A 24,905-nucleotide genomic window follows, 5' to 3' on the forward strand; every position below is an offset into this window, starting at 1 on the left:
AGAGCGGGCCCTCATAAACCAATTAGTAACCACAGCATTCTATAAACCAGAGAGTGCTGTCTTTGTCAAGCTCACCATCTAATAATGTAAAAGACATACAGCTAAACTCGCAAGCCCCCTGATATGCCCAACAAAGCATCGGAACGTCTTCTCTCTCCCGAGATTACTCCATAAACAAAATCAACTCCAAATGAAATTTAAACTCAGATATCAAGTGTTCTGATTTTCAATCACTTTACAGATGAAAATAAACAAAAGAGATTCTTTTTCAAATAAACAAAAGATTCTTTTTCAAAAGCTATTCATTATTCCCTGCAATGCTACATAGGCTGAAAATTTATCATCAACTACACTAAAAGCTACAGGCAAAAGCTGTCCTATAGGCTTCTAAACCGGTCTGCCAGGCCAGCCTGGCAACTGTATGAGTGACAGCTTAGGGAGACTTTTCAGGGATAGTATATCAATCATTCCTCTTTTAATAACTGTTTTAAAGATTAGGAAACCAATACTTGATAACGAGACTCCTGAAGTTCTCAGAAATGGTAATGACAAACTCAAAACTAGGTGTCTTGTCTGGTACCAGCACTCAGGAGGCAGAGGCAGGGAGATCTCTGAGTTCAAGGCCAGCCTGGTCTACAGAGTAAGTTCCAGGACAGCCAGAACTACAGAGAGAAACTCTGTCTCAAAAATAACGCCCCCATCCCCCACCCCAGGCTGCCAAAAAAAACCCTAGGTGTCTCCTAGTTCCTCCTCTCCACCCACCCTACTGAGTAATACTGCCTTAGTAAAAATTCCTACCAAGCTGTCACTAATCAATAATGCTAACACTTGAAATAGTAGATTATCTTGGCAGTAGTGGTGCATGCCTTTAGCCCCGTCATTAGGAGGCAGAGATAGGTAGATCTCTGTGTGTTCCAGGTCAGTCAGGACTACACAGAGAAACCCTGTCCTAAAAAACAGAGAGATGGGGGTGGGGGAGAAGAGAGAATATGTTAACCTTTGCTGAATAACCACTTCTATGCCACCAAAAAACCCCAAAATCTCTCATATGAATTAACTGTAACTCAGTTTATAGAGATCTGACACCTTCATCTAGCCACTAGGCAAGCATGTGGTACAGATATGTACAGGCAAGACACACATACAAATAAAAGAAAGAACATGTACCTGTGAGTCCTTGAGAATTTTTCAAAGACACTACAGCAAAAATGAGATTATATATAAGACATGCTAATTAAGAGATGGCATTCAGAAGTAACATAAGACCAGTTTCAGACAACCCTTTTTTGGGAGGGGTCGGGGGGGGAGACCACAAACTCAAAGGAAAGGGAGGCCAGGGTAGGGGTAGAGAGTGAACATCAGAACCCAGAAAGTTCCCCTCACCCCCACCCCCGGAGTAGAAAGGAACTCGGCAGGGTTGGCCAAACAGATCCCATGACTGGCTGCACTTCCTCAACTCCTGAATTCAAGCATGAGCAAGTCCATTCAACATGTGCAAGCATCCAGCAGGGCTGCAAGCCCCACTGCTGTCTGCAATGCCTCCCCGCTGAGGCAGACACTGTGGGAGGGAGAAGGCTGAGCAGCCAGGCACAGCCTCGGACAGAGCTCCAGGGACAGCGGTCATGGCTGCTGCTCTCTTCGCAGTTGGTGGACTTTATCTCATCTCATCTGATGTCATGATCACCAGAAGGAGCACGGTGACTAAGCCCCCAAACAATGAACACAGGATGATACAGGAAGAAGGAAGGGCCCCCAGGAGGAAGCCCCGTGTCACCCAAGTGAACAGAACTGGCAGTGAGGACCCTGCAGCCAGGCCAGTGCCAAGAAGCAAGGGAGTGCACACTTCAAAACAAAACGTTTATATGATCAAATATCTTCGCTCCAGCCAGGGCGGCCTGCTTGAAAGGAGAAAGCTGGTAACAAACAGCTTGATAGTAGGTGGCCTCAGGCTTAGAGGGAGACAACAGCTCCATTCCCAGGAAACAAGAACACCGAGCAGATAGGGCAAGCAGTTACCAAATAGTCATAACCTCCAGGAACAACTGGTGTTCCTTATCAACTACACTGAGGTGCTCTGTCCGTTTAAGTCAACGCAGCCAAAGGGACACTTAGCTTTTATCAAGTTACATCCCTCGGCTGACTGTATGGTTCACTTTACATCTCAAGTACAGCGGGTTCTCCACTCGGTCTGCTCAGTTAGAGGGGTAAATATCGCACGTAGTGGGATCTCTCAGAGATAGCAACGGCTAACACGTATTAATGCTATGCAGGCTGCTGGTTTACCGACGGGGCTTAAAGACATGATGATTTGACCGAGGCACGCAGCTAGCCTGACTAAAACCCAAACTACTGTACACAACTGCTCCAGTCAGCTCGTCATTCACAAACATATAGCCAACTGGAGATCGACGTTAGCCACTTACCCGCTAGCACAAGGCCTTGGGTTTCATCCCGGCATTACACACACACACCACATAGCCATCTCCATGGATGCATGTGCTTTGTGTGTGTATTTTCATGTGTGTGCATACACAGGTTAAGATAAAAGCTTGACATAGGGTGTCTTCCTTAACCATTTTTCCACCTAGCTTTGTTGACACAAAACTTCTCACTGAGCCTGGAGCTCACCAGGGTGACTGGCCTTCTTGCTGAGGAGCAAAGTCTAGAGGTACTCCTGTGCCTACCTCCCCAGCACGGTTCCATGCCTACCTGTTTTGTTTCTTTCTCTCTTGACAGGGTTTCTCTGTGTAACCCTGGGAGTCGTGGAACTCACTCTGTACTAAAGTGGAAACTTAAGGGCTCTTTGGAAAGTCGGTTGGCTGGTGTTTTGCTGGGGCAAACACATGAAGGAACATTTAACTAAAGTGGACACAGGTGAAAGGCCCAGGCAAACACATGAAGGAACATTTTGCTGAAGCAGACACTAAACCATGAAAGGACACGTGATGAAGGATTCTTTGCTAACGACATGTATGTATTGGTCCGCCTTACATTGTGTGGTTGAGCTGCATTTGTCAGGATCCCATAGAGAGAAACACACTAAAAAGCTTCTGGTGGTCTGCTCTAGTTTCTTGCCTCTTCCAAGGTCTCAGGCTGATTGGCAGAGTGATGTCAGCTGAGGCAAGGCACATGCTGAGGCTCATAAAGACACGTGATGTTTGGAGGTGTATAAACAGGACTCAATGGACAGTGATGGAAGCTGAGTTAGGCTTGCTTAGAGAGCTAGCTGTGCTATGCCTGTGGGTCTAGCCTGTGCATCTAGAGTCTTTGTGATCTTCAATTCCATGAGAGATCCTCCTGGTCCCTCCTGCTGACTCAAGCTGAGGCAGAAGCCTGGCTGTCTCTGCTAGGTCGTGCCACCGCCGCTGACTCCTGCTTGCTAAACTCTACTGAACTGGACTGCTGGTGTAACCGTGAAGGTCTGCGAGTGGATTGAGCTGCTAACCTATAAACTGAACTGCCAATTTCCAGACAACACAGACAGGAGTTACTCCAAAGAACCTTTCTAAACAGGTCCACTCCCCCCCCCACCCCCATCCTTTCTTTCCTACTACCTCTGGTGGCTAGTAGGTAAGTTAAAGTGTTTAAGAACCATCATTAAAAATAGACGTTTGAAAAAATCAAAATTACACTATACTTCAGATTAGCCTCAAACTCAAGAGATGGCCTGCCTCCCCCTCTGAGTGCTGGGATCAAAGACAGGCACCACCACCGTCCATCCGGCTGCATACTCAGCTTTTAAAAAGCCTGGTGACCTGAGCTAGTATCCAGATGGTGGAAGGAAAGACATAACTCCCATTAAGTTGTCCTCCGACCTTTATACAAACAGAATGGTGTGTGTGCATGGGGGGAGGGGTGTGTGTGTGTGTGTGTGTGCATGTGTGTGTACAGAGAAGAAACAAACAAATGAAACTGAACCAGAACTCCCTCCCTCCAGCAGGATGAATCTGAAGTTGATTTACCTTTTGAAAAGCAGTTCTTACCCTAAAGAGCCTTTTTCCGAATTCTCCCCACCAATGATTATCAGAATAATTAAACAAGGGGCTGGAGAGGTGGTTTTCAACCAGTGGGTTGAGACCCCTTTGGGACTGCATATCAGATATTTACATTAACAGTAGCAAAATAACACTTATGAAGTAGTGACAAGATAATTTTATGGCTGGGATCACAACATGAGGAAAGAACTGTATTAAAGGGTCACCGTGTTAGAAAGGTTGAGAGCCACTGGTCTGAAGCAATGGCTGCTCTTCCAGAGGGCACGGGTTCTGTCCCCAGCATCCACACGATGCCTCATAACCACCTGTACCTCCAGTCCCAGAGGATACGGTGCCCTCTCATGACCTCTGAGGTACACACATGTGGTGCACGAACATACATACAGGCAAAAGGCCTATACACACAAAATAATAATTACAGAGCAAATTCCCTCTAGCAGAGAGCAAGGCGGTTTCGTGCTAAATGACCACATAACATGACCAGCAACAGTCAGAGGAAACACAAGAAAGCAACTTTCAAACTTCAGAACACTCTAAAAGGGCAGCACCTTCCCCCAAAGGAAGACTGTTTCTGAAGACCAGCCATCAGCAAGCCTGTGTAAACAAACAGGGACAGACCTGGAGCGGACGAGAGTAATGTTATTGTTTCTTTAGCTATGTACATAATATTTACATTTTCCCATAGCTGGGAAATTACTCACTGTGGTCCTGTTTCCCTGAATTCACAACTCACGCCATAAAACCTGCATTTGCTGCATCTAGGGCAGTAAAACCCCAATGGCATACTTCTCATCTGAGCTCCATAGAAATCCCATGAACAATGGAATCAAGTCTATTCTAATTTTCCCAGCATGCTCCGCTGGCTACAAGTCACAACAGCAAACCAGACTTCGTTTAGCAACTTCCCCTATGTAATTTCATACATTTTTTCTATTAATTTTGTTTTGCAGTTTGAAAACTAAATCCTATGACCATGCCCACAGATACCAAAACTGAGAGCATGGACTCACTTGTCATCTACCCTAAAACCAAACAGTAAATCTTTTTAAATCTTTTTGTTTCTTTTTGGAGACAGGGTTTCTCTGTATAGCCCTAGCTGTCCTAGAACTCACTCTGTAGACCAGGCTGGTCTCGAATTTACAGAGATCCACCTGTCTCTGCCTCCCAAGTGCTGGAATTAAAAGTGTGCATTGCCACCACCCAACAGCAATTCTTTTTGAAATTTTCTCTTAGCCGGGCGGTGGTGGCGCACGCCTTTCATCCCAGCACTTGAGAGGCAGAAGCAGGTGGATTTCTGAGTTTGAGGCCAGCCTGGTCTACAGAGTGAGTTCCAGGACAGAAAGGGCTACAAGAGAAACCCTGTCTTGAAAAACCTAAAAAAAGAAGAAAAAAAAAAAAGAAATTTTCTCTTGTTTTGTTTTGTTAAAAAACAAAAGAAAAGAAAAAGAAAAGCTAAGGACCAGAGAGATGGCTCAGCGGATGAGAGCACTGCCTGCTCTTCCAGAGGTCCTGAGTTCAGTTCCAGGCAACCACATGGTGGCTCACAACCATCTGTAATGGCATCCGATGCCCTCTTCTGGTGTGTCTGAAGACAGTGATAGTGTATTCATATACATTAAATAAATAAATCTTTTAAAAGAAAGAAAGAAGGAAGGAAGGAAGGAAGGAAGGAAGGAAGGAAGGAAGGAAGGCTGGAAGGAAGGAAAACTGAAAGAAGAAAAAGTTCCATCACTGTAGAAAGGAGTTAGTTAGGATGTAACCACTCAACAGCCATTTTCTGCAGAGGCACCAACTTCTGTGGATGTGATGCTGGACTCTTGTTTACTGTCTTTTCAGTATCACGGTAAACCTAGAGCAAGCGCTGTCATTCTCTTTGCTGGGTGGGTTTCAGGCCATCCTTGCTCCCATGTCTGTTTGGAGAGGACTCTGGTTCTCCTGACAAACAGCAACTACCGTCTCCTTTCCCATGCTCAGTGAGGGACACTGGCAGCTGGCTCCCCGCCCTTTTTATCCATAGCTCTGCCTTCCTGGCAATGCCTGTCCTATGTGATAACAAAAGCAAGAACCATTCTAGAAGCTCTAAGTACCAATGAATCTCAGTGACGTCAGCCTGCAACACGGTCTGAAGTATTTCAAAGCACCAAAATATGGAATGTCCCTCTACTGCAGGGTAAGTTTTTAAAAAAAAAAAAAAAGTAATAATAATAACAATAACCCAGAGTTCACCCAACCACAGGAAAAGGGAACTTATCAGATCAACAAGCTCTGAACTGGAGCCATCCAGATTTCACCAGCCCCACAGACAAAAGGTCACAGGTCACAGGCAAAACCAGGCTCACACAAAAAGAAGATCCAAAACAGAAAACTACTAAAGTAACTGTTAATTACAAAAATAGAAGTCAAATAAAAATAAGACACTCAGGAAGCTCTTCGTAGTTCCAGCTGTTGGAGAAAGGATGGTTCTTTCTCTGCAACACAGGCTATCCTTGAGATCCGCCTCCTACCTTAGCCTCTCAGTGCTGGAGCTCCCAGCCACCACAGCTGGATCTTTTCCCTGCATTGATGGCTATAGCTAAGAGAGTTATGGGTCTGGTACAGAGAAATTGACGAAAACAACAAAAACGGAGGCAGCCCAGAGCTGCAACCATACAAGAGGCCTGATCTCATGCTGGGTACCATTTCGGGTCTGTATACCCAAAAAGACTGACCCATAATGGAAAACCTTCATGACTGGCAGGCATATAAGAAAGTATAATCACCAAATATTGGGGCTGGGGAAACTACTCGTTGGCATAGCACCAACCTAACACACCCACAGCTGGTGTCCAATGCCAGTGCCGAAATAATAAAAGTAATACTTGTAGTACTTTTATAGAAATTATTGTGGTATACATTTGGTTATAGATGTGTTTTTCCAATAAACAGAGCCTAGTATCTGTTTAATAAACTATGATACAGACATCAAATGAAAGCTAAAATCATCAGCAGTACCCCAGAGTTTTAGATTTAAAGAACAGGACTCAAATGTCAACATAACATTCTCGAAGGAAAAAAAAAATCAAAAATTGAATTACCAAATGATACCCAATAATGGTATTTATGAGTAGGCGTGCCAAGGAGCTGCAGGCAGGGCCTCTCACCGACATCAGTACAGCTTGGCCACTCAAAGGCTGTAGTAACCCCATGCCCATCAGTGAGTGGCTATGTGAACAATAGGATGTGCATGCAGGAGTTATCCCTAAGAAGGAAGGAAACTGACACATGGTACAGCACAGACGGACCCTGAAGACTAACAGGACTAACACATCACAAAAAGACCAACTCAGTACCCTACAATTGAACAGAGATGAGCTGTCAGGCTTAAGATGGTCTACAGAGTCTAGTAACTGAGCCCAAGAACTCAACAGGCTTTGTTCAACCCAGATCCCTAAGACCTAGCCTAGCATTCAGTCAACACTGGGGAAATGAATTTAGAAAAGTACCCTCCCTACCTCTTGGTCTCTTTCTCTCTCACTGGAAACCCCCTTCCACTGCTGCCATTATTTCAAGTGAAATATATAACAAATCTGTTAAAGTCAGTATCTTGTAGGACATCCGTCATTCTCCTGGTCTCCAATTTCTGAATGTATCCCTTTTCCCTCCTCTCATTATCTCCCTGTGTTTAGCAACTGGAGAAAGAACTTGGCGACGGACGGCAGAGTGTAATTAGTAAATTATTCTTAGCTGACTGAATCATGGAGCAGCAGTTAGCAATCCCAGTGCCTAGAATATGTATTAAGCTCGCTGTTCTGATACTCTGAAATCACGAGTCCCATTCTCTCTGTAAATTGAACACAGAGTCACACGTAGCACGCCATCAGGTCAGTGTTAGCCCATTAGCCCACATGTGTGTATGGGGAGGGAGGGGGTTTCCACACACACAAGTTTCATAACCTTAAAATGCTGCTATGCATGACCCAAGAAGAAACTATTCCCCCACAGCAGCGAGCAAGCCCCCTTCTCAGACAACACTCTTCCCAGGATGCCTGCCGGGTACCCCTCAACCCCAGGCACTGCCACCCAGATGATGAAGATTTTAAGTGTGCTTTAGTATGCAACCTTATCCAACCAAGATATAATCCGAGCCATGTGCATGCCCTTATAGTTTCCAGGTGTCCACTAAACGGGTGAGGAAGGAGATGGCTTATCGGATAAAGGCGCTTGCAGCCAAGCATAGGAAGCCGACTTTGATCCCCCAAATTCACCCTGTAGAAAGAACCAACTCAAATAAGCTGTCCTTGACCTTTGACATCAGTACTTGCACAGTGGTGTTTGTGTTCACAGACAGACACACACACACACACACACACACACACACACACAAATAAATGTAAGCCAGACATAGTAGCACATATCTTTACATCACAGAACTCAGGAGCCAGGCACAGATCTCTGTGATTTCAAGGCCAGCCTGGTCTACACGGTGAGAAGACTGTCTCCAACAACAAATAAAACAACTTTTAAAAAATAAGTAAGTGTAAAATGTTTCTAAATAAAGTTTTTTAAAATGGACGAATGTAATGGAGGCCAGTATACCTAAAACACTGTCATTTCTATGTGCAACATATTTCACATTCCACACACGGGGCATGTAAGTCAAACGCAGTACCGTATGGTTTCCTTCAGGAGTAGTCCAACGCGGATGAGTAACTACATCCCAAGAGAACATGTCACATACTTCATATTTGGATTTCAACATTTCAACATATCTTTTTAAACTACTGTAATGTGTCTTACATTCTTTCCTTTAGAGTTACGTCTTTAAAATCTGGTGTATATACGTGTATGTGTGTACACACACACACACACACACACACACACATATATATATATTAACCTATGGTCCATTTCAATTCAAGCCAGCTACATTTCATGGGCTTGGTGACTACAAGATCCCAATGTGCTGGACAGCACATCTTTGGAAGGGTCACGTGATCCTAAGTGCCAGTTTTGACAGTTTTTCACATGCATTTCAAATTCCAGTCAGTATTACAGGCTCCAGCACCCTCTAGTCAAGAACACAATTGACGCTGGGCAGTGGTGGCGCACGCCTTTCATCCCAGCACTTGGGAGGCAGAGGCAGGCGGATTTCTGAGTTCCAGAGTTCGAGGCTAGGCTGGTCTACAGAGTGAGTTCCAGGACAGCCAGGGCTACACAGAGAAACCCTGTCTCGAAAAAAAAAAAAAAAAAATATATATATATATATATATATATATATATATATCACAATTGACTTTTTTTTTAAAAAAAAAAAAAGATTTGGCTGTGCATGGTGGTGTACACCATTAAGCCCAGCACTGGAGAGGCAGAGGCAAGCAGATTATCTCTGAGCTGGAGTCCAGCCTGGTCTACCTAGCAAGGACCAGGCCAGCCAGAAACAAAGGAATAAAAAGGATTTAGGGTGTAACTCACTGGTAGAATGTTTACCTATGGGGGGGTGGAGGATGGTAACTAAAAATAAGAGCCATTTCACCAGCTCCTGAAAGCCAAGCCAGAGTCAAAAATGAAAACTATCAGCTGGAGATATAGCTCTGTTTAGACAGACTGTTTGCCAAGTGCACACACACAAGGTCCCTAGGTAGATCCCTGGGACCCCATCAGGGCATGGTGGTGTACACTTGTAATTACGGCATGGGTTTGTAGAGGCGGGAGGATCAGAGCAAGTTGGTGATCAACATGTACTTGGTGAGACTCAGTCTAAAAAACACCGGAAGTGGGGGGGGAGGAAAACGAAATGAAGTCGTTTACTTTGGTTTATATTTTGGTTAACCAGAAATCTGATGATCTCTGCTTACAGTTGTCTAATCCTCAAAGGTGACTGAATAAATTTTTCACAAAATGAATATACAAAGCAATGACTTGCTTTCTTAAAACAAGAAGCTGCCAGACCAGAGTTGCAGTGTGTGCCTATGATTCCAGCCAAGAAGGTGGGGGTGGGGGTGGGGCATAAGACCACTGCTTATGCAGCGTGAGCTCCTGCCTCAAAATCAGAAGCTAACACACGGGACGGAAGACACCTGGTTCTCACAGGTAACGCCTGCATAGCCCAGAAAATAAAACTCCCTGCTTTGTTATTAGTTATTGTTACCAAGGCTGCTTGAACCTTTTCTAATCAAGTTCCCTTTTCTCCAGAGGAACTTTTAACTTGACTGCAGGATTATGGGTATGTAAAACAGGCACACAAAACCCAATCATGAAAAACTGTATTTTAGGGGCTGGAGACAGCTCTGTCGGTAGAGGGCTTGTCTTCCATGCATGAGACTCTGACTTGTTGCTAGCGCCCAAATCAGAAACTGAAAGTTATCAGATACACTGGCTGTATCATGAGTTTGAGGCCAGCCTGAGCTCTGAAGAACTCAGTCTCACAAAAAGGACATGGGATGACTCAGCAGGTAAAGGCACTTGCCCCCAAGCTAATCAATGTTGTGAATTTTGCCTCCAAGGACCACAGGGTGAGAAGAAAAAAAAACCTCAACTCCTACAGGTTGTCCTTTGGCCTTCACATAAACGCCAAGCTACAAATGCACATGTAAGTGTGCACAATTCTTTCCGTGTGTGTGTGTGTGTGTGTGTGTGTGTGTGTGTGTGTAAAATTTCACCACTATGGACAGAAGCAAATTTGCATACTAATGAGGTAGTTATGCTCGTCTATTTGTACATAAGGAATCACCTTTGACTGAGTATCTGATACTATCAGACTCAGCATCTTCAACATTTTTTTCAGAGCTGGCTGATATTTGATTTTATATTCATTAATGCTGGCAATGATCGGAATGCCAACACATACCATAGTGCAAAATGGCAAAAGTATGTTTCGGGTCATCTCAGAAAAAAGAGGAAGTTGTGTCCTGATCCCAAGCCAAAACTCATTTTTGTTTGTTTGTTTTTTTGTTTGTTTTTAAAAAACCAAATGGTTTGTCAAACATGGTACTACAGCCTTTAATCCCTTTGGAGGCAGAGAAAGTTGGATACCTATAAATTCAAGTCTAGCCTGGTCTACATACAGTGTTCCAGGGCAACCAAGGCTACATGGAGACAGCCTGTCTCAAAAACAAAGTAAATACTCTAACATAGCACAATTCAAAGATATACTAGACTGATACTTACACATTGAAGAACAATAACAGGAAAAAAGTTCCTCTTTGTTCCCCATAATTTAAGCATGACGTTTCTATGAGAGCAGAAATCCATTGATTTATTTGGCCAGAACAGTGTAGCTCAAAACACAGAACAGTCAAACCCACATGAGGCGTTTCAGGCAGCAGCCATTGACCTTGCATGGTGTGTCAACATGCACTGTGCAAACTGCCCAGGGTGTGTGCACAGAACCAGGGTGTAGTGAAGTCTGTCACAACCAACACACAGAGCAGTGCCAGGCACGGAAATTCATTGTGTGTTTGACTGTGAACTTGTTTTTAGTTCAGAAACTTATCACTGTAGTCCGACTTTTCTCTACACAAATTCAACGGAAGGACCCCACAATTTTAAGAAGGATGTATATAACTTTGCAGAGAGCTAAGCTATGCTTGTCACACCACATACCTCATACAAGAGGTACCTACACATACACACTACACTAGTTTTCCCGATACGGTTTCTGAAAAGAGGCTCAAGGATGGCTAATGGCCTTCAAGCCTCCAAGTGTGGCCTTTTGAAATGGCAGTTACTTATGCCAGGGAGGAAGGAGAAAGCAAGTGGCTGACATTCAGGGCTAAGAATTGGAGATCAGACGGGCAGTGGTGGCGCACGTCTTTAATCCCAGCATTTGGGAGGCAGAGACAGGCGGATTTCTGAGTTCGAGGCCAGCCTGGTCTACAGAGTGAGTTCCAGGAAAGCCAGGGCTATACAGAGAAACCCTGTCTTGAAAAAACAAAACAAAACAAAAAAAGAACTGGGGATCAGACTCCACAAAGAAGAATGGGCTCAACCTCGCGTGTGACTAGACAAATAATGGTCACAGTATGACAGGCACTGGTTGCCAAAGGAAGGCTAAAAAGAAGAACCACATTATTGGATATTTTTAGTCTTTTTTTTTTATATAAATTTTTTTTTTGTCACTGCTCCCAAATAATTGTAAATCTTGCATGTTTGCCAAAAGAGGAAACAGAGCCGGGCATACTGCTCTTTCGAGGTCACAGGAGGCTCTGGACCGATTTCCCTTTGAAATTCAGTTAGAGAACTATGCCTTTGTGTGTCTTGCTGACACAATCACAAATGCCCAATGGATTAAGACTGTAAGAACAGTCATGTCGGCAAGATGTGCACTGCCACAAAAATGCTGGTGGGAGCTGCCTCAGCTGTTAAGAGCACCAGCTGCTCTTCCAGAGGACCCGGGTTCAATTCCCAACACCTACATGGTGGTTCACAACTACCTCTAACTCCAGTTCCAGGGGCTCTGACGACTTCTTTTGGCCTCTGCAGGCACCAGGCACATATGTAGTATACAGACTCTTGCAAACAAAACACCATATGCATAAAATTAAATAATAAAAAAAATGTGCTGCTGCCAGAAATACTTATATTCAGTTATATAGGATTAAAATTGGTATATTTAAAATACTGCTGATATTGTGAGCCACTTTTGCCCAAGTGAACTACCTCTAAAACTTCCAGAAGAAACACTAAAAAAAGGAACACAGGAGCTGGAGAGATGGCTCAGTGGTTAAGAGCTCTGACTGCTCTTCCATAGGTCCTAAGTTCAATTCCCAGCAACCACATGGTGGCTCACAACCATCTGTAATGGGATCTAGTGTGTCTGAAGACAACTACAGTGTACTCATATACATAAAATAAATAAATAAATAAATCTCTAAAACAATAATAAAAGAATTTTGAGAGTACAACACATTTCTCTTGAGCTGTCTGATAAAGCACACCAGATAGTCAGAAGGAGTCAATGCAAAAGGCAAACTGAAGGCTTATGTGGACTTATGTCAGCTTACTTAAATTCTTCAGTACACCTTTTTAAAGTTAGTGTGGAGGGTCCGGTTAGGTTTTTCATGTCTCTGGAGATGTGGGGGCTAGTGCTCTTCTAAAGCAGCAACAGTGTCTCTTATTCTCTTAGCTACCAAGGGCTTTAGAAGAAAGGTCATCCCCTCAGCTGGAAGGGAAGACAGGGGCTGTGCGGAACTCAAGCAGTAGAGTGCTTGTCTCGTGAGCACCAATCCCCAGGACCCCAGAAAACTGGGCATGACTCCCTGAATTTAGGGGGAGACAGGAGGACAGTCTGGGCTATATGAGACTGTCTCAAAGGAAAAAAAAAAAGGGCCACATATAAGTTCGGCAGATTGTATTCATAGCTTTAGGCTGTGTGTCTTATAGTTTCGGGCAGTTTGATTTTAGTAACTACAGAATATTTTCTGGTTCTGCTTAAAACTAAGAACAGGCGGACGCTCTGAAGGAGTTGAGCATTGTCATGGCATCCTGTGCAGCAGGACAGAGTCAGACTCCTAAGAAAACATTGAGATCAACGGTCCAGAGGGTTCTCGGGAGAACCATGAGATAGGATCCTTTTGAGAGTGGTGAAGAGCCAGGTATCTTCAGGCCAGGAAAGTGACCACTCATCTGGCCAGTATTCACTAAGCAACTGCACGGTGAAGCCGTTGGCTGGGGTAGGGGGAGGGAGGAGGAGGGAGTGCAGCATTAACATCTCCTAAAGGCCTTTATTTTTTTAAGACTAACATGGAGATGGGAAGAAGTTGGATAATGTTTCCTCTCCTGGCAAGAGAAGAAAGAAAATGTCTACCCCTGACTCTCTGACACGCGCCCTCTCCTCAGCTTGTATTCAGCAGAGCCCTCTTGCTTTCTTCAAATATTCACAACAGTTCCAGAAACCATACTTCCTAGCTTTTCCCAGCAGGTGGTAGAGCATAAGGGGGTGGGGGCGGGGAATCGCTGCTATCAAGAATAGAGCCTATGGCGGTGGCTCAACCCACCTCTTAGGGAACAGGTGAATGCACTGTGGAAAAAGTGTTTCTTCTGCCCCCATACTTCACATCAAAGTGAAGAAGAAGTGTCATCTGATCCGACCCAAAAGACCAGGCTCTACCAGGGTGCATACGGGCGTTACTTCCTCGTCCACAAATATGTAATCAGGAACTTAAGATACAGTCACTTCTTTAAATAAAACACAAGATGCTTGCTGAAATTCACGGTTCAGACAGGCGTAGCTGCACGACCAGAGGAGGCAAAGACAGGTGGATCTCTATGAATTCGAGACCAGCCTGGATCACGTGATGAGCTCCAGGGCCGGCTAGGCTATATAGATAGACCCTCTCTCAAAAATAAAACAAACAAACAAACTCAGGCCTCAGAGTTTTCACCAAGACCCGTTTCTTTAACACACTCCTACGACTTAACGCTATGCTAGAAGGAATAAACAGACCACTGAGCTTCAAATAGACACAGGGAATGGCTCGACCCAGGAAGTGGCTCTTACTGCCCCGATTTTCAACACGTCGTCATACATGCTCATGTCAGTGCTCAGTGGGCAGGACTACACGATATACAGACAGACACGCACATACACACAATTAGATGACGATTACCAAAGTGGACTCGTATAATCCGGACTCTCTAAATATACATTAACTTCAAAGAAATGCTGCTGTAAAGTGTGTGTGTGTGTGTCTGGGTTCCGGATGATGGCCTTGAATTGCTGATCTTCCTGCCTACAGACAGACAGACAGACAGACAGACACACACACACACACACACACACACACACACACACTACTGTGAACAACAACCCCCGTATTATGCAGTAAGTATAAGTACTAGGCAAGCTATCTACATCCCCAGCTACTGCTTCAACGTTTTAAAAGCAGGGACTTAACTCCAACCATGACATTCTGGCTGGCCCCTGTGGAGGAGACTCTCACACCTGTAGAATTCAAGAACCCGCTGGTTTTCTGGAAATGACTAGACGCCTCTGGAATACACGTCAAACTGGTTCAAGCTCTTTCCAAGGTGAACGGGAGGAGAATAAAGTGGTGAAGGACCCACAATGAGGGAAAAACTGGATGAGGAAGGGGGGGAAAAGCCGTTTCTTCCCTGACCCACAGGAGTGGGGGGGTTGGAGAGGGATCTCTGACTTCCAAATTCATCCATTAGCACATTCTACTGAAAATAAAAGGTCATCCTCGTAAACAGAGCAACCTTAAGTCTGAGGATAAAAGCACCCACCCTCAACCCTCCACGAGGGGACTAGCTGTTGTTAGCGATATTGAGTTCATCCTAGCCTTTCACCCTCCTTCTCCTCCTCCTTTTAGTTTGGAAATTTAATAGACCAAAAAGCCTAGAACTTCCAAATCTGATAAAGAAGCTTTACTTTAGAAAACGGCCTGTGAAACTTAAAAGAGTTGGCAAGGGCAATCTGGGCAGAGGTTCCTCTCCACCAAAATCCCCATCACTGGACCCCTGAACGATTAGTTTGTCTTGTTTTTCATCTCTACAGTTGACAGAAACCTCTGGTGTGAGTCTGTAGTGTTTTTAGGAGCAACAAGTTTGTTCCGTTAAAGCTCCTGTATCTGAACGAGAACGTGGCCGAGCTGGCCAGGCTCCCTGGTGCGGCTTCCAGAGCCAGAAGGCCACCGTTTAAGCGCCCACCTTACAAGTCCGGCCAAAGTGCCCCGTTTGGAAGACGCCCCTAAAAAAAAATAATCCCTGTCACGATCTGTGAAACTGGCACAACTTCCCGTACTGTTTTTTCCCAAGCCACGCTTCCCACGGCACCCTTCCTCCAAAAAAGGAAGAAACCGGCGTAAAGGGCAGCCCTCTGGAGCTAAGTCTACCTAGAACGTCTGCAGCACCCGCAAACTAGACCTGATGGGACCCAGACTTTAGTGAGCACCTACGATCGCCCGGTCCCTTCACCCCGCAGCTTGCCCACACGGGGGTTGCTCGGTCACTCCGGGCCACTGCGTGCCCTCAAGTCACTCAGGGCCATCGAGCAAACTGCAGCTAGAAGCAAACTGCAGCTAGGACGGCGGGGTAACACGACCGTCACCCCAAAGGGCTACCGGAGGAGCCATCCCGAGTGGCCCCGGGACCTCCCGGCTCCCGGAGCTGCTCCAGCAGCCGGCGTCCCCAAGCAGAGCGGCCCAGGCCATCTGGCTCCGCGCCCTTCCACCTCCTTCCCTCGCCTCGGGCGGCCCACGCCCACTGCACAGGCTCCCAGCACCTTTCAGGAGCCGAAAGGGCAAAGGCCACTCTCGGCGCCCCGCGGCCCGCAGGCGAGCATCGGCCAGAGAGGGCGCAGACACGTGGAGCCAAGACCCCGAGCACGCCACTCACCGGCTGACCCGAACGGGACTTGCCCGGAGGCGCTCTCCTGAAGAAGGAGGTCCTGGCGGTGAAGAAAAAGTCCTCCGCGTCCTCCTCGAGGCTGCTGTAGCCGCTGCTCATGCTGCTGGTCCGGTTGCGCGCAGGGGGCCTCCCCGGGGCGCAGGCGGCCAGGCCGGGGTGCGGCGCCCGCCCGCCCCGTGAGGTTCCCGGCGCGCGGCCCCGAGCCGCCGGCCGGCCGTCCTGCTGCAGCTGCGGCCGCCGCTCAAGCCGCCGTCTGGTCCCCTCCCGCAGGCTCCGCCGCCCTCTCCAGGCGCCTCCCCGCTCTGGAGCGCCACGACCCCGCCCCCCTGAGCCCAGCCCCCGGCCGGACAAGGCCCCACCCACCTCAGGCCAGGCTCCGCCCGGCCAAGACCCCGCCCCCAGCCAGTCACGGCCCCAGCAAAGGCCACGCCCCCGACAGGCAAAACCCCGCCCAGGTTCCGCCCCCACCGGCCTCCGCGACTGAGTCCCGCCCAGCTCCGCGCGCGCAGGTGGGGCCCCGCCCTCATCCCCAGCCACGCCCCTCCGGCCTAGCGGAGGTGGACGGTCCGGGGAAGTGGGGTTCGAGCGCCGCCCCTGCTGGGACGGTGCTCCGGCGTGATCCCCACCATCCTCCCGGAAATTGCAAATTCCTCAGTGACTCTCCGCGACTGGAGTTGAAGTTTTGGAGAGGGCGGGAATATAATGGAGAACTTTTAGCCACTCTCTCCTTCCGGCTCGGCCTTAATGGAAATGGCCTCCGTCGAGGGGGACGAGCCATAGCGTGCGGCTGGCCCCTCCCTGACCGTTATAAATTAGCAGAGGTGGGTGGGGTAAGAGCGACTGGGTTGTGCTTATTTGAAAGAAAACATCTTTTCTGGCTCTTTTGAACATCGGTGGTAAAGCTTTCCCGCCTCCCTGTGGCGAAGGCGGATGGCTAAAGCAGTTGAGATTTTGGGGGGACAAATCTCATAATCACCGAACCATCCAGTACTTTTAATGTAATGCACTTTGTAAATGTCGCCTTCCACAAGTAGCCTCACACGGTCACCTCATGGGGGTCGGAGTAGATTAGACCACCCTGTTCACCCACACACCAAAAAACAAGGTTCCCTTTGGAGGGGGGAAAAAAAAACTTGCAATCAGCTACATTTTTAAAATGCGACATTTTCTTTGCTTAGGGTCACCTGGGGGTCGTTTTCACCTGGATGTGGTGGAGTTGACTTAAATCCTACTAACTTCTTTGCAAGAGACTTGGATGGGAAAGAGGTTTTGAAGATTTAAGGCTTCTGTGGTGTGCAGGCTGTAGCAGAGGGGTCTTTTTTTTTTAAGTTTTTTTTTTTTTTAAGAGAAAGTCGTCACTGCTTAGGGCTAAATAAACTCTTTTCTCCCCCTACTCCCCCAGTGTTGGGACTAAAACAGAAAGGTTGCAGTCGCCCTCAGGCAGAGACCGCTGCTGCTGTGGCGCCTCGGGTTTTTGAGTAACCCTTTCTAGGATCAAAACTGAGTGAGTAATCATCACTTGAGAACCAGGAAAGCTAGACCAGAGAGAAGACTGGGACCAGGAAAAGAAATGGCTCCTGTGTCATCTCTTCCACCCTCGGGCAGAAAGGAGGTTGGCTAATCTGTCTTTCTGCAGGCTTATTCACAAGGCTTATTCCAGCTTGCAAACTAGTCTTTCACTCCAGGGAACTCACCCCCAGAGGGGCCTTAGAGTCACGGCCTATTTTAAAGCCCTTACGTTAAAGACTTCTTCCCAGCCTCAAATGACAATTACTAGATGCAAGATTTGTCTTCTTTCATTCTTACTGTGACAACATTCAAATTGTCATCCAAGTGCTGGGATGAAAGGCATGAGCCGCCACCACCCCCCGGCTGGGTTAAATGATTTAACAAACATGTTATATTATAAAAAGAAAGAGTGGAATCTCCTACTCAGTATATAATAAATCACTCCATCTATGACTGCTTTGAGGAAAAATATGCTTAAAATTCTTTAGAATCCACCACACCAGAAAAAAAAAAAATGATGTTTTGAGCCTAGTATATTGCCACTTGTGCATCCAGGATTCAAGAGGCAGAGGCAAGCAGATCTTTGAGTTTGAGGCCAGCCTGGTCTACATAGCAAGTTCCATGTGTCACCTAGAATATACACAGTGGCTGTCTAAAAACAGAAACAGAGATTTTTCATGTTAATTTTAAGGGGAAGAGGCTACATTACATTTTATGGATGTCAGCATTCCATTAGAATCACTTGGGGTTGCTGCCTTTTAGTTTTTAGAAATTATTGTTTGTGAGCAGGCGCCCCTGCCGTGTCACGCCTGGGGAAGAAAGGACAGCTTCATGCTGTCCGTTCTCCTTACACCTTTACCTGGGCCCTGGGTCCTGAACTTGGGTGGCCAAGCTTGAACCACAAGCCCCTTCTACTGGCTGGCCCATCTCACTGGCCTCATAAGAATCACTTGTTTAAAAAAAAATCATAATTAGGATGAGGGGTAATCCCGGGTACAACACCTTTATAAATGGGGCCCAAGGTTTTACTGTGCAGCCCTGAAGATAAGAAAGTATGGCTTTGCCAGGTGGTGCACACCTTTAATCCCAGAACTCCAGAAGCAGAGGCAGGCAGATTTCTGAGTTCCAGAACAGCCCAGGCGACACAAAGACCCTTGTCTTGGAAAAAAAGAAAAAAAGAAAGAGAGAAGCCGGGCGGTGGTGACACACGCCTTTAATCCCAGCACTTGGGAGGCAGACATAGGCGGATTTCTGAGTTCGAGGCCAGCCTGGTCTACAGAGTGAGTTCCAGGACAGCCAGGGCTATACAGAGAAACCCTGTCTCAAAAAACCAAAAAAAAAAAGAAAGAAAGAAAGAAAGAGAGAGAGAGAGAGAGAGAGAGAGAGAGAGAGAGACAGACAGACTAAGCAAAGTCTCTGCTTTCAAGGAACAAAAAGTAAAAGTCACATAATCATCAAATTTCTATATTTTTCACATAGCATCCTTTTTTTCCTTTTTTCTTCTTTTTCTTTCTTTTTTTTATTGGATATTTTATTTACATTTCAGATGTAATCCCCTTTCCCCATCCCCCCCCAACCCAGGAACATAGCATCATTTTAAATAAAAGCTTAGTTTTAAACAAAACAAAAAAAAGCTGGGCTTAAGATTTGGCTCACGAGACTTTGAAATTGTAAAAACTCAAAATGCCTTGTTAAACAGTTAGACAGTCTTCTCATTTAAAATCCGAGGAAAGGGTAGAATAAATAAAATAGACTCTGGCAAGCTCAGCTTTGAACGGACTTATTGTCAGCCACAGAACTGAATTTGTAGGTGGACTGAATCACCACACACTTCCCGCTGATGTCCTCTAATTTCCTGCATAGCTTTTCTCTCCATGTTAATTGGGGAACATGCATGAAGGTTAGTCAGTGTATACGAGGGAGCTTTGTCAGAGCCATGGGGAAAGTAACGCGTGCTGTACTCTGTAAGACAGGTATGGGAGGCTAAGGAGTTAGCTCTGTACATGTGTATGGGAAACGCTCTTCAGGCAGAATGAAGAGCATGTGTGAAGGTCCTGTGGCAGGAGTGTGCTCGGAAGATTCAAATAAGAGCAAGAGAATCAATGTTTCCTAACTGTGTGAAGGGAAGGGTGAGTGTTGGGAACTTTCATCCAGAGAGTAACAGGTCAATAACAGATGTAGGTCAGCAGCAGAGGGCTTTCCCAGCATGCACAAGGCCCTGGGTTCAATCCCCAGCACTGGAAGAAAAAAAAGAAAGAAAGAAAGAAAAAAGGTAAAAATGTAACAACCACAGAATACTCACTATTCTATAAAGGTCTTGCTTTTTTTTTTTTTAACCAGAGATTTTGAACAAAGGGATGATAATATTTGACTTGCCTTTATAAAGTACTCAGTTACTGAGCAGAGACTAGAGTTGATATGGAAACTTTCAATATAGATGATATGGAAACTTGGGGTCTAGAGGGAGGGCTCAATGGTTAAGAGCACTGGCTGTTCTTCCAGAGGGCCCAGGTTCGACTCCCAGCACCCACATGGGAGCTTGAAACTGTCTGTAACTAATACCCTCATATAGACATACAGGCAGGCAACAAACCAATGCGCATGAGATAAAAACAAACTATTTTTTTAAATGATATGAAAACTCAAATAAATAAAACAAGGAGGTCCATTTTTTCCGCTCCTGAAATCAGCCAGAGTTTTGTAAGGCACGTGTGACACAATCACACCTGTGTACCTGTAATTGCAGGTGACGTTCCTACTGTGTGCTAAGACAGAAGATAAATGAAGAGATTTATCCTAAAGGTCATACCGACCCATGACTGTCTCACTGGCGCCCATGTGACATGGAAGAAGATGGCCTTGGGACAGACAGACCAGCGCTGGAAAGACAGCAAGCACTCTTGCTTATTGGTTTTGTTTCATTTTATTTATTATTTTATGTGTATGGATATTTTGCCTGCATCTATGTCTGTGCACTGCGTGTGTGCCTAGTACCCCCAAGGCCAGAAGAAGGTGTCAGATCCCCCAGAAATAAAGTTATAGGCAATAGTGAGCCGACATGTAGGTCCTGGGATTTGAACGCAACCCAGGTTCTCTGTAGACAGAGTTCTTAATTGCTAAGCCTCTCTCCAGTCCCTGTTGCTTATTCTTTTATGACCTTTCCCCTCTTGGGACAGGGCCTTACAATGTAGCCCTGGAACTCAGTATAGCTATGTAGACCAGGCTTGCCTCAAACTCACAGAGGTCCACCTGCCCCTGCCTCCTGAGTACTAGAATTAAAGGTGTGCTACCTTGCCCCGCTCTTGTGTGACTTTTAATGTTAAGTCGCTGCTGTGACACAGGTTTGTCTTCAGTAAAATGGGAATAACAATGTTCCCGTTTTACTCTCTTTGGCTAACTACAAGGACTAAGTGAGAGACATCGCATAAAACCCTTGACAGAGTGGGGCTGAGCGAAAGTGAATCTTTTTACCCTAAATATTGGACCTTGATGGATACTCGGCATCCTTTACCCGTTTCTTTCTTTTTCTTTTTTTTTTTTTTTTGGTTTTTTGAGACAGGGTTTCTCTGTATAGCCCTGGCTGTCCTGGAACTCACTCTGTAAACCAGGCTGGCCTCGAACTCAGAAATCTGCCTGTCTCTGCCTCCCAAGTGCTGGGATTAAAGGCGTGTGCCACGACCGCCCGGCGATACTCGGCATCCTTTACCCATTTCTTCTTTGATCAATAAACATTTTTACCCAAGCATCTTCCTTGGCTAAAAGGTTCAGTGGCAGCTCAGGGGGTTGACTTAAGGCCAGCGAGTCATGGCTGCCTTCCCTACCACAGTTAGCTTTCAGTGTGGGCTGATCCCACAGAGCCAACTACTGAGACACTAACTCAGGAGACAGATCTTGCTGGATAGCTTTTAGGAACCGCTTCATCACCTTGAAGAAAGACACCCCTCTAGACTTGGCACCTGGGAATTCTGGAGTCAAATTATGGACATAAATGACACCATGAGTCTCGCAAATGATTAAAGGGACTTCATAGGTCTTTGAATTAACAAATTCTGGAACTGCCCTACTTTGGGCTTGTTATGTAAGACAATATGTATTCCTAGCCTGGCATAGTAGCACACACCCATAGTCACAGCTACTCAAAAGGCCTTGAGGCAGGAGGATTGCATAAATTCAGGTGTTTAAAGTCGGATTGGCCAATGTAATGAGAATCTCACCTCAAAATAAAAACTGATGTGCCAAAATTACTCTTAAAAACTCTAAGAAGGGGATTCAGAGATGCTTCAGTATTCAAGAACATTTGCTGTTCTTACAAGGACACAACTTCTAAACCTAACACCTATGTCAAGCTACTCACAACTGCCCGTAACTCCAGCTTAAGGGATCTGATGCCTCCTTCTAGTTTCCACAGACAGACAGACAGACAGACAGACACACACACACACACACACACACACACACGTACATAAATACATGACACATACACACATATATGTAATTTTAAATCTTTTTTTTTTTTTCGAGACAGGGTTTCCCTGTGTAGCCCTGGCTGTCCTGGAACTCACACTGTAGACCAGGCTGGCCTCGAACTCAGAAATCTGCCTGCCTCTGCCTCCCAAGTGCTGGGATTAAAGGCTAAATCTTTTTTTTATAATTCCAGGAGAGAGCTGGGTCTGGTGGCATGTTCCTGTTATACTACACACCCTGACACAGAGACCAAAAGGCAACTGTAATCTATATACTGGGTTCCAGGCCAATAAAGACTGCATAGTGATTCTTGTCTCAAACAACAAACAATAACGACAATTTCTAGCACAGCCAAACTTAGAACGAAAAGGTTATAGTTAGGAGCATACAGTAAGTACTCTTGCAGAGGACTTGAGTACAGTTCCCAGCACCCATATCAGGCAGCTCACACTCACTGTAAGTACAGCTCCAGGCCATTGGACTCTTTCCTTGCCTTTACAGGCACCTACCCCACAATGCATATTATAGGGGTGATATTTAGAAAACAGCACCCAGTCCAGCTTGTTCCCAAGTAGCCACCATGTTCCTGCTGCTCCTCGGCTCTGACCAGGACTCCGGCTAGCTAGATACACAGGCCCTGGCACCTACGAGACACCGGTGTGGGGGATGGCTCTGCCAATCCACCATGTTACATCTACAAAGCTCAGCTGAACCCCAGACAATATCTACCATACTCACAGTACCCGGTAGAAATGAGACTCTTAAAGCTTAATAATTATCTAAAGGATTTATATATTTAGAAATGCTCAATCAACAAGATGCCCACACAATTAGAGTTGTTACCCAATATCTAACCTTTTGATAGAAGTTGCTACCCAGGACAGCTTTTGACCCATCTGTGGTTCTCCATGGCTGATAGCCTCCTTCTTCTCCTCCCCTTCCTCTCTTTCTCCCCTCCCCTTCCTCTCTTCTTCTCCCCGCTCCACCTCCTCTTCTCCTGCCTAATTACCAAGCCCCACTGAGAATACAATGTAGCAGAATAAATATCCTGCTACATATACAGGTATATATAGCTAAAAATAAAAATGTTCTTTTTCATGGAAGTTGAATACTTGACACCCAGAAGAAAACCATTTAGGATAGCCTTTCCAGTACCATCGGTGTCTCTTTGGTTTGATCAGTCCCCATGGTTGCCATTGTCACTCAGGTAACTTCCATTGTGTTCACGACAAAGATAACAATGTAAGTGAAAGGCAGGGTGTTTGGTGGGTCACACCATCTCATCAATTGTAGGACTGCATAAGGGTATCCTGGGTCATGGTTGAGCAGGTACCTAGAACCCCGAGATTCTCCGTGGAATTCTTCGTGAGAACCAGCAGGAGTTCGGTCCCTCCCATCATCCAGGATCCTGAAAAACAGTCACATAGATCTCCATAGAGTCACATAGGCCAGGCTATAGGCCTCAGGCCCTAGAGATTTACATACTAATGAAGGCCAGAGGGCAGAGCAAATTAAACATTCCTCCCCCAGATCCTCCCCTAATCCTCCCCCTTTTTCCCTTCCTATATAACTCGGGACTGCCCTGAGTTTTGGGGGGGTACGCCTAGATCCATCTATTATCTGCCATGACAATAAACCTTTTTGGAACCAAGGACTTCCTCGTTTTACTGGGGCCTGCCGCTGCAAAGGCCCTCAGGCCGCTGGAACCATAGGATCTTCTTCCCTGATGTGAGACCCGCCATGGCTGCGGAAGCCTCTCCGGGGCTTGCGCCACTGTGGCAGCCTTCTTAAATTTTCCCCACATTTGGCGCCCAACGTGGGGCTCGAACCCACGACCCTGAGATTAAGAGTCTCATGCTCTACCGACTGAGCTAGCCGGGCCGCCGAGTCTGCTAAGCAAGTACAGTCTCTCCCACGGGTACTGCTAGAGCCTCTTTCTTCTTCCCCTATCCCTCTCCTCTTCTCTTCACACATTTGAACCCAGCCCTTCTGATTCCCAAGCCTACACACTTAACCACCAAACATGACCTGAACTGTTATGTGCTAAGTTCTTCGTGCCTTATTGGACTTAATCTGGAAGAACGCTACAAGGTGAGTGCTGTCATTTTCCTACACTCCAAATGTGGAATGGATCTAACTTCTCCTAACACCTAACAGCTCAGGTCATGTTAGCACGTGAAGTCGGAAGCTCCGTATTTGCACAATCTCTGGACATAGGAAGGTCATGTGCTACACATAAGTCTGAGGCTACCTGAGTTGATAGCACAAAATGGAGAAGGAGAAGGGGACGGAGGAAGAGGGGAGAGAGGAGGAGGAGGAGAAGAAGGCGCTCCATGTGCTCATGGCTGGCCTCTATTCTTCTATTCCTCCTCTCTCTCTCTCTCTCTCTCTCTCTCTCTCTCTCTCTCTCCCTTTCTCTACTATCCTCTTAACTCCTCTCTCCATGCCCTGAATAAACTCTATCCTAGACAAGAAGAAGAGGAGGGGGAGGGGGAGGAGGGAGAGAGAGGGGGAGGAGGAGCAGGAGGGGGGAGGGAGAGGGGGAGAGGGAGAGAGGAGGAGGGGAATAGGGAGAGAGAGGGGGAGGGGGAG

The 24,905-nt window shown here is 46.2% G+C and overlaps 1 protein-coding gene and 1 non-coding gene across 2 annotated transcripts in view; both read right to left on the reverse strand.

Annotated features, from left to right (window-relative positions):
• Rassf3 (Ras association domain family member 3) overlaps nucleotides 1-16,476 on the reverse strand; it is a 63,919-nt gene extending 47,443 nt beyond the window's left edge. Inside the window, exon 1 of the mRNA XM_028759108.1 lies at nucleotides 16,329-16,476. Coding sequence (XP_028614941.1) covers nucleotides 16,329-16,439 — 111 coding nt within the window. The 5' untranslated portion in view covers nucleotides 16,440-16,476. The remainder of the gene's footprint in view (nucleotides 1-16,328) is intronic.
• Nucleotides 16,477-24,121: 7,645 nt separating this feature from the next.
• Trnak-cuu lies at nucleotides 24,122-24,194 on the reverse strand. The gene has a single exon. It is a non-coding gene; the product is annotated as a tRNA-Lys (tRNA).
• Nucleotides 24,195-24,905: the final 711 nt, after the last annotated feature.

This window comes from Grammomys surdaster, unplaced genomic scaffold, assembly GCF_004785775.1.
Source record: "Grammomys surdaster isolate TR1022 unplaced genomic scaffold, NIH_TR_1.0 126271, whole genome shotgun sequence".
In the NCBI taxonomy this organism is placed as follows: Eukaryota; Metazoa; Chordata; class Mammalia; order Rodentia; family Muridae; genus Grammomys; species Grammomys surdaster.